The 8904-nt window shown below is 47.8% G+C and overlaps 1 protein-coding gene across 2 annotated transcripts; it reads right to left on the reverse strand.

Moving 5' to 3' along the window:
* Positions 1 to 1132: 1132 nt before the first annotated feature.
* SET (SET nuclear proto-oncogene) lies at positions 1133 to 4009 on the reverse strand. 2 transcript variants are annotated; one of them, XM_035015691.1, is made up of 4 exons: positions 3265 to 4009; positions 2875 to 3159; positions 2640 to 2786; positions 1133 to 2027 (listed from the first exon to the last, which is right to left on the reverse strand). In XM_035015691.1, exons 1-4 carry the CDS (start codon positions 3640 to 3642, stop codon positions 2004 to 2006), a joined length of 834 nt encoding a protein of 277 aa, XP_034871582.1. In that variant the 5' UTR covers positions 3643 to 4009; the 3' UTR covers positions 1133 to 2003. The 2 variants fall into 2 exon arrangements, with proteins under 2 accessions (XP_034871582.1, XP_034871583.1); XM_035015692.1 differs by having other exon boundaries at positions 2681 to 2786; positions 3265 to 4008.
* Positions 4010 to 8904: the final 4895 nt, after the last annotated feature.

The raw sequence follows: 8904 nt of genomic DNA on the forward strand, positions 1-8904 counted from the left end.
AAATATTCAATCCCTTCAGGAACTGACTACATTCCAAAGAAGTTTCTTTTCCATGACCTTTATACCTACCCTTTCATACAGACATGACCTCTGCTATACTGTACAATTTGAAGAGCAGTTCCCCCCCCAGTCACTATGAACACAAACCACACAGAAAAGCTTCCTTATGATCTCAATCCAAAAGCAAGTAACATGTCTCTACAAAACAAGGAGAATGACCCCAGTCAAAAAAAATCTTTACGTTCCTTTATTGGAGCAAGATTCCTGACCAGTATACAGTGATGTATTACTAAACAAGACCTGTGCAGAAATTACATACTATCCATCTAGACAGGTTTTCATTACACTTTGCCTATTGATGGAATAGTTCCATTTATAAAGTTTTATACATCAAAAAGCTTTGAATTTTGACCAGGCTGTCCATTAATTCATCTCTGAAAAAGTTAAGTGGCATTTAATTTTAGCTACTATAATTTACAGCATTAAAAAGCTTATGCATTAGGCAGCTTCCCAAAATGGTATCCTATGCACAATGGCATTTAGCAGAGCAGGGCCCGGCATCTCACCCGGATTCACACAGACAGGCCTCGCTGGAGAGCTATATGCTAAATAGCTAGTACTTTGAGGCAAAAGTACTCCTGAGTTTCTTACCACCAATACGGACTTCTTACTCTGAGAGTCTGTCTTCTCGGCCAAATTTCATAGTACCAACGAAGACATGCCAGTAACTGCCTTGTGTGTAACTTGGCATTAGAGCACCAGGTCTGTCTGATGGTGGTGGCAGGCACTATTATATCCAGGTAAATAAAGGCCCATTTTTAAAAATGCCAATTTGAGACACAAATCAAGGGCACAACATAATCAGAACTGAGTTTTGAGCAATCTGGTATCCCGACTGATGTGAAGATTTCAGAAACTGACAGCAAATTGTACCCACAATGGCTCCTGGCTTTGGAGACATTACTACATTGATTCAGATCCCTTTCTCAGTCCACACAGCCCTGAGGTCACCCTGCAAAGTGCGTATCAAAAAATACGGAGTCAGGGTGACAAAGTTTGACAATACGTTATACAAGTCAAACTTGGAAAATCATATTAAATACACCTGTTCTGAGAGAAAAGCATCAAATCCTTTGTGTACACATTTAGTTTTATTGTAACAAAGCAACTTGTACACTTTTAACGTTTAAAACTGAGCATCATCTTTCCTTTCCAGTGAAACAAAAAGAAAATTTAAAAATAAACAGGAACAAAATTACAATAGAGAATGTCAATTCCAAATAAGATCCTACAGGTTCTGCTGATTCTCCCATCGAGTGGCAGGGCTCAAGTCATCATTAGGAGAGAGTTTTATTTTAAAAGTGTCATCTTAAACTGCAAGGATGTCCGTTAAACATCACAATTAAACATGCCAAAGGAGAAGCCATGTTGTCAAAATGCCCACTTAACCCACCCAAACATCTCAAACCCACCCTTCGCTGTCCTTCTATAACCCCATTTTTTTAAGTTTTTTTTTCTTTTTTTTAAACAAGAGAAAGTAGACAGGTACATGTTGGTAAATGCTAACTGTCCATATTCACATAGAGACACAGTGTAATCTCTGAGCCCAATATACAGAGAAAGGAGGAAAAAAGCTAGAATTCTATGCACTACTACACAGGGGCCTAGCACCCTCCAGCTTCCAGCAGAGCTAAGGGAGCAGAAGGTTTTTCTTTTTTCCCACAGAGCACGGTGGTGTTGATTCCATAAAGTTTTTGTTGAGACAGGAAGGGATAAAAATGAATTTGGAACAGAAAGGGGTAGAGATTCTTTTCCCACTGTATTCTGCTCAAGGTATTTCCCCCCAAAATAAGTTGAGAACCATGGTATAAAGGGAGAGAAAAGAGACTTCAAAAAACAGGGCGAATGAGCACAAGAGGAGAAAAAAAAAAAAAAGACTGCAACTTGCTCCCAGGGACTGAAGAAAATTAAAAAAAGGAAGGTTGGAATCCATCAGTGTTCCATTAGTCATCTTCTCCTTCATCCTCCTGTAAGAAAAAAAGTGGGCAGTCAATCTTCAAAGGTTAATTCTAAAGTCATTCCCCAACATTCAAACACTTACAGACTTCCACAGAACAAACTACCACATTACAGGGACTTGTAATTTTACAAACCTACAAATCCGTCTGTATCAAATCTCAATTGCAAGACCCAGTGATATTGTTTCAGATAAATTAACTTTTCAGCACCCACCAAAATCACTCACCTCTTTCACACCAAATAATACAAACCAAAAACCCATCTATCCCAATCTCACTATAAGAATTTTAATGTTTGTCCAAAACATGCAAATCTGTTACTCAGAGATCTCAGAATTTGACCAGCGGCACTATCCGTATCACCTTCATTAAATACTGGCCAGGGAAGGACAGGATGGAGTACTAACCACAAAGGCAGAACTAGTTACATAGTTAAATCATGGACACAATGACCTTATTAAAATCTTCTTCCATCCTGGACAATAAAATAGCTTGTCTCATCTACAAATCCTCCCACAATCAGTTGGCCAGTTCTATTATACAATATATTTAAACCCACAAAATAACAAGGTAAATCCTTTGAGATGATCTTTTTTTGGACTTAACCAAATTTTCTTTTACCTCTCCTTCCTCCCCCTCATCATCATCTTCATCTTCTTCACCTTCATCCTCATCTCCTTCTTCATCGATATCTTCCAATCCTTCTTCTTCTTCATCATCATCATCATCTTCTTCTCCTTCCCCTTCTTCATCATCCATATCGGGAACCTTAAAAAAACCAAGAGTTACCTGAGGAACTAATTTTCAAACAAAGGAGACAAATACAACCTGAAATAAAAGTACATTCTCAACTCACCAAGTAGTACTGTAATGGATTTGGCCAAATATCATCTTTGATGACCTCTCCTAACTCATCTGCACCTGCATCAGAATGGTCAGTAAACCAGGTGAAGAAGCTCTCTGGTTCCTCATGCTGTCTCTTCCTGCTGGCTTTATTCTGTGTTTGACTTGAACGTTTCGTCAAATCCTTTCCAGATTTCCATTTGATTTCGGTGGACTTTGAAGATGGATCACCACTCTCATTCAGATGAAATTCTTTGGAGAGAACTTTATTTTCGAAGTAAGGGTTTTCATCAAAATACTATAATAAAAGATTGGAGAACTGGAAATCAATACAAACAGGTCTTCCAACCAAAGCTCCAATTCATTTCCACAGTGGCAAACAAGAGGAGTTACTGATACTTACAAAATCTATTCTGTAACCTGATTTAATATCTTCAAATTCTGTCACTTCAACTCTTGTCAAATAATGCAGCGCCTCTTCATCCTCCTCCCCAAGCAGTGCAGACACTTGTGGATGGTTGACAAATGTTGTTACCCAAAAATTGGGGATTTTGGCGATCAATTCCGACCTCTTCTGAAAAAATGGTTGGCGGAGTTTGTTATATTTCTGTTCTACTTTCAAAATCTCCTCACTGGCTTGTTCATTAAGTCTGTCTATTTCATTTTGTACTTCATCAATATGTTCAATTGCTTCTTGCTGTTCTTTTTCTGAGGTCTCGTCGGCCCCGTCGTGGTTGGAGTTGAGCTCCTTTTTACTGACTTTGGCCGCCGGCGCCGACATGGTGCTGCTCCGCGGTCGGGGGGGGAGCGGGGAGGGGGAGAGAAGGGAAGGCGAAGGGGGCGGGCAGCGGCTTCCCCTCACGCCACACGCGCGGGCGCTCGCTCGGTCCGGCCGCCTCCTCCCGGCGCTCGCTCGCTCGCTCGCTCTCCCTCCCCCTGGCTCGCGCGCGCTGCCCTCGCGGCCTGACGACGAGGGAGGGGCTGGGGCGGCGTGCCGGGCCCCGGCCCGGGCTCCTGCTTACGGAGGGGAGGCGGCGGCGGCGGGCGGGCAGGCGGCTCGGCTCCCTCACTCACGCTCCGCGGTCCAGCTCGCTGCTCGCTCTCCCCGAGCCGCCTCCTCCTCCACCTCCTCCTCCACCTCCTCCTCACGGCGAGGGGCGGGCGGCAGGGCGCAGGCGCGCCAGGCCCCGCGCGCACGCCCCGCCCCCGGCCGGAGAGGCTCGCGCCGCCCCGCCATTGGCTGGAGCGCCGGGACGAGGGGGCGGAGCCGCGGCGAGGAGACACAGGGCCTGGCCGAGAGGCGGGAGGAAGGAACGCCGCGACGTACGGGGCCGGCCCCCCGCGCCGCGCTCCCCTCCCCCGCTTTCCCCTTCTCCAGCCCGACCCGGGACATTTGCGCGCTACGGGCGCGCGGCGGCCCGAGGGGCGGGGCCTCGCCGGGCTGCGCGCAGGCCCCCCGGCGGGCGTGTCACGTGGTGGCGGAGCGGCTTCCCTTCTCCGCCGGGTGGCGCGGAGCGGGGTGTTAGAGCACCCCAGAAGTGCAGGCCTTGTTACAGCCTAGCTTCACACCGGGGGCCCAGAAATACACCCACCCCGGGTTAGGCGCCGTGGGACACTGCTGGGGCATCCCTCTTCGTGGGTGAAGGCAGGCGACATCTCCATCCTATTTTCCAGATGGGGAAGCCGCCCTTCGGACTCACTCAGGCTTGTTTGCAAACCCCGAAGCTGTCCAGTCCACTTACAAGGCCTTTTCCTGGCTTCTAGTCCAAGCTCTGCCCAGACGGCCGTGTGCACTTGGGCAGGTCACCTTCCCTCTCTGTACCTATTTCTGAAATTATATAATTCAAAAAAAGGCTGACAAGGGGGAACGTTGTGTGATTGGTGACTTTTAGGCAGGGCCGCGCCAAATTGGAAGTCCTCTGAAGGCAGGGAGATGGCCACGCTTATCTGCGCGTCTTTTTTGCCCAACTCGGTGCCTAACGTTTGCAAGAAACCGTGCTAGGAGCCAGTCCCAGCAATAGGAGTAGATCTCATTGAGGGGCACAACTCCGCCCGAAGGCGTGGGCGGTGTTAAATTCATTTCACCACCTCAGAGATAGGACCTACAAGACCTGCTTTAGCGGCCAAGACTTGAACCACTAAGTAAGGCCAATGCATTTCTGTTTAAATAATGTTTTTCAGGTAATGCAAATGCACCACTGTTCTACTCCCTCTTCCAGAGTCCCAAGAGGTGGACCACCAAAAGCCTGAAATCTCTCCCTGGGCCTTTGTAAGCAGAATTTGGAGTTGGATTATTTGCCTTCTAGCACTCATGTTTTACTATCGGCTCTTAAAACTCAAGCAGTGTCTTTAATGTTCAAGACAGTCCATTGGTAGGTGATCGATAAAGATAAATGTTAAATAAATGGCATACAGTCCATGGGTAGAGAATACAAATGTCTTCTTGGGACTCTCCCCCAAACCCAGAGATTCATCTAATCCTTTCCCTCCTGAGCCCAGCTCAATCCCACACCTGTCTCAGTTGGACAGGCTTTTTAAAGGAAGAATTACTAGCACCAGTGATAAACTGGTAAATGTTTGACAACCATCTCCCAGAAGAGAAAAAAACAAAACAAAACAAAACACCAAAACCCCTGATTTGTAGCATTTGCTGATTTCAGTGGTGTATAAATACTCTCATGGTCAATTTCCTGCCACCACAGTGATGTCACTGAACAGCGCTGAATTAGAACACCAGGCTCTAGTGCACTGCTGAAGAATGCACCCTGGGCCACAGGCTGTGATGAAATACATGTGTTTTCTCATTTAATCCTTACAAAATACAAGGTAGGTATTAACACCCTCATCACAAAGCTAAATCCAACTTTTTTTGATGTGAGTAGCAGAACCACAATTCTAAACCATGCCAGTGGATAACAAGGCCCCTGCCCTAAGATTGTTTTGTTTTTTTTTTTCCATTTTTTGACCTGACATTTGACATCAGGACTCCGTATACACCTAGACCCAAAATAATACTTACCCTTACTAAGTGTGATGTGCCTTTTAATTTTCTACTCTATTTTATTTTCTTTAAATGCAGGTCGCACTCCACTAAATTGATTTTGTGACCCATTAATGGGATAAAACGGTCTGAAAAACACTATGCTGAGGGCTGCTGTTTTCAGACAAAGCCTGCTTACAGGCTGTGAGTAGCAGTGACCCAGAGCATCTCCTAAGTTCCTGATCTACCTGTGTTTCCCACGCATCTGCAGGGGCTCCAAGTCTCCTTTCCAACCATCCCAGCCCGTAAAACCATCCCGCTCCTCTTCCTGACCTTTCCCACAACACTTCTCAAGATGAATGCAGGGAGCACACACTAGGAAGTGGAAGAGAAAGAGAAAGCAAAAGGGCAAGAGTTTCAGTAAACAAGGGAGCGGCATGGACATGCCAAGAGATAATTCACCCATGCTGAATTAGTCACTGTGGTCTCCCCGAATCTAAATCATCCATGAGCTCTGCATTCTCTCCTTGGCCTCTCACCTCCCTCCAGGAATTCCTCCCTCTTCTCCTTTCCTCTCCTCCCCAGCTTCCTTTGATGGAGAGCCCTGCAGCTTAAAGATTGGATGAGATGTGGGCATTCCCTACAACACAGCAGTGTCCCAAGATGACCAGGAAATCTTAGCTAGGATGGCCTTCAAAACCTATCCCCTCCACCTCTCTGAGCCTCCTTTTTCTGATCTGTAAAATGGAATTATTCACAGCTTCTGTTTTGAGAGCTGATGGATAAAGAAGTGCTTAGCACTGTGCCTGGCTGACCAGTGCCCAGGGGGTGGCATAAGCTGTCATTTGGATTTAGATGAACCACCCTGGAGGAGCTATGGTTGTACCTTCTAATCCCTCCCGGTCATGTTAATTCTCCCAAGGAGCTAAACAGAGGGTGACCAGGAGGACTCATCCACATTTTACTGCTCACAAGTAGGAAGAAATTTACCATCCATCAAGAGCACTGATTATGAGCCATTCGATGTCTTGAGTGTTTCATATCTATTTAAGCCACACAGCAAGCCTAACAGATGGGGTTCTGTTGAGCCCATCTTACAGAAGAATAAGGAAGCACAGGTTATGTCACTTGCCCAGCAAGGTCACACAGTCAGCCAGAGCCAGGTTTCGAACCCTGGCTGTCTAGCTTTACCACAGGGGGGCATCAGCTGGGCAGGTCTTTTGCATCTCATTTGGAAGGGGATGGACTGGGACCCATTCAAGTCAACTTGACACATCACCCTTCAGACCCACTGGAGCACCATGATATGGACTCTTCATCCAGTGCTCCTTCCACAAGCGTGGCTGAGTCTCAGCCATGTCAGCAAATTAGGAAGATTTATGGGCTCCTGAGCTGCTCCCCTCTGCACTTAGGCAGCCTGCTGTCACATTTTCCTAGGGCAGCGCTTTCCTGTCTTCTTACTTATAGAGACCCAGCTCCCTCGAAGTTCCCACAATATCCCCACTCCATCGGAGAGGCCCAATCACACAAACCACGTTGTGACTGTTCCAAGCAGTGTGTCTGGAAAACCCAGCCCTCATCTCTAAGTTAACAGTTAATGGGGAGGAAGGGGCAGACGTGAAACAGACAATGACAATGTAATGAGGTAAGGGCCAGGCTGGGGGGGGACTCTGAGCGCTACAAGAGCAGAAGGGGGCTCCTAACACCCAGCAGCTGTGGCTCGGAGAACGCCTGCAAGAAGTGACTTATCAGCAGAAAGCTACAGGAGGAGAGGAGCACAGGTAGGGAGACAAGAGTGATCCAGGCAGAGGAAAAGTGGTCTTCCAGGCCCTGAGGTGAGAGAGAGAAGAGCAGTGAAAGGTGCCGCAGGGAGCAGGAACCTGGAGGGGCGGCCAGGAGCCAGGGGGACGCGGGGAAGTCACTTAGTCGATAGCTCTAGGGCAATGGGGAGGCAAGGGTTTTAAACCAGGGAGTCACGTGATTGGCTTTGCTACAGCTGGATGGGGGGTGGGGGGGTTGGAGGGTTGGAGGAGGAGGAGGAAGCTGGAAGCAAGAGGAGTGGCAGTAATCTGGCCAAAGTTGTGGGCAGGCAGCAGCTGCAGGAAGGAAGTAGATGGATAGGAGAGGTACTGAGGTAGAACCACCAGGACTTGGGGATTTGTCTGGATGTGGAGGGGTGAAAGAGAGGAAAGGGGTCGCTCATCACCCAGCCTCAGGCTGGCTATTGGTGCCACTTACCAAGACAGGGAACCCAGGAGGAGTGAGTTTGGGTGCTGGGAGACAGCCCACCTTAGGTGTTGGGTTGGGGGCAGGGATGAGCTCCCACGTGCTCTAGGTCTCTCAGTTTCGCCCCTTCTAGTTTTTGCTTCACATCACCTAATCCACTCGCCCATCCTGGGCTGAAACCCTTCAGGGTGTTTGGGGTCATATCTCAAAAGGCACTGGGGGAAAAAATCCCTTAAGTCTCCGATTAAGTGTTGTAGGAACATACCTCCCTTAGGCAAGTGCTGAGATGTCGACGTCTCCTGCGGCTTGGGGGCAGGAGGTAGTCTTGGTTTCTTCGTTTGAGGCGGGAGCGAAGACTGGCGTTTGGGGGCCATGCTGTGAGGAAACTCCACGAAACCAGGAGAGAGGAACGGCTGGAAAAAGCCCACTTGCTGGAGCTGCCCCAGGTGGCGGAGGTTTAAATCTACTGGATTGGCAGCCAGGAAGGGATATTTACATGACAGTGGGACACCCACCCCATCCCCTCCCCTAGCCTCATCCCTTCCCTCCCACTCTCCAATCAAGATCGACTTCTTTTAGTTGCTCTCCGCAGTTCCCTACGGGGCATTCTCTGCACTGGGTGGGCAGGAGGAGGTATTTCCTGTGGGAGAAGTTCTTTCCTCTCTAGGACCCTCTTGGTAGTGACTGGAAACACCAGCAGCCTTTCCTAAATCCTCTAGATAGGCAGACCTGCCCCCACTGAGAACTTGTCTTCTTCTTCTTCTTCTTCTCCTTCTTCTTCTTCTTCTTCTTCTTCTTCTTCTTCTTCTTCTTCTTCTTCTTCTTCTTCTTCTTCTT

The sequence above is a fragment of the Mirounga leonina genome, unplaced genomic scaffold, assembly GCF_011800145.1.
Source record: "Mirounga leonina isolate KUSES-001 unplaced genomic scaffold, KU_Mleo_1.0 Mir_170, whole genome shotgun sequence".
Taxonomy (NCBI): Eukaryota; Metazoa; Chordata; class Mammalia; order Carnivora; family Phocidae; genus Mirounga; species Mirounga leonina.

Excerpts from the sequence above, each read along its gene's own strand:
- SET (XM_035015691.1), bottom strand. The coding sequence starts at position 3,642 with ATGTCGGCGCCGGCGGCCAAAGTCAGTAAAAAGGAGCTCAACTCCAAC. Across the intron at positions 3,160-3,264 it reads CAGGTTACAGAATAGATTTT|TATTTTGATGAAAACCCTTA; the intron begins GTAAGTATCAGT and ends CTTTTATTATAG. Across the intron at positions 2,787-2,874 it reads ATCCATTACAGTACTACTTG|GTTCCCGATATGGATGATGA; the intron begins GTGAGTTGAGAA and ends GGTTTTTTTAAG.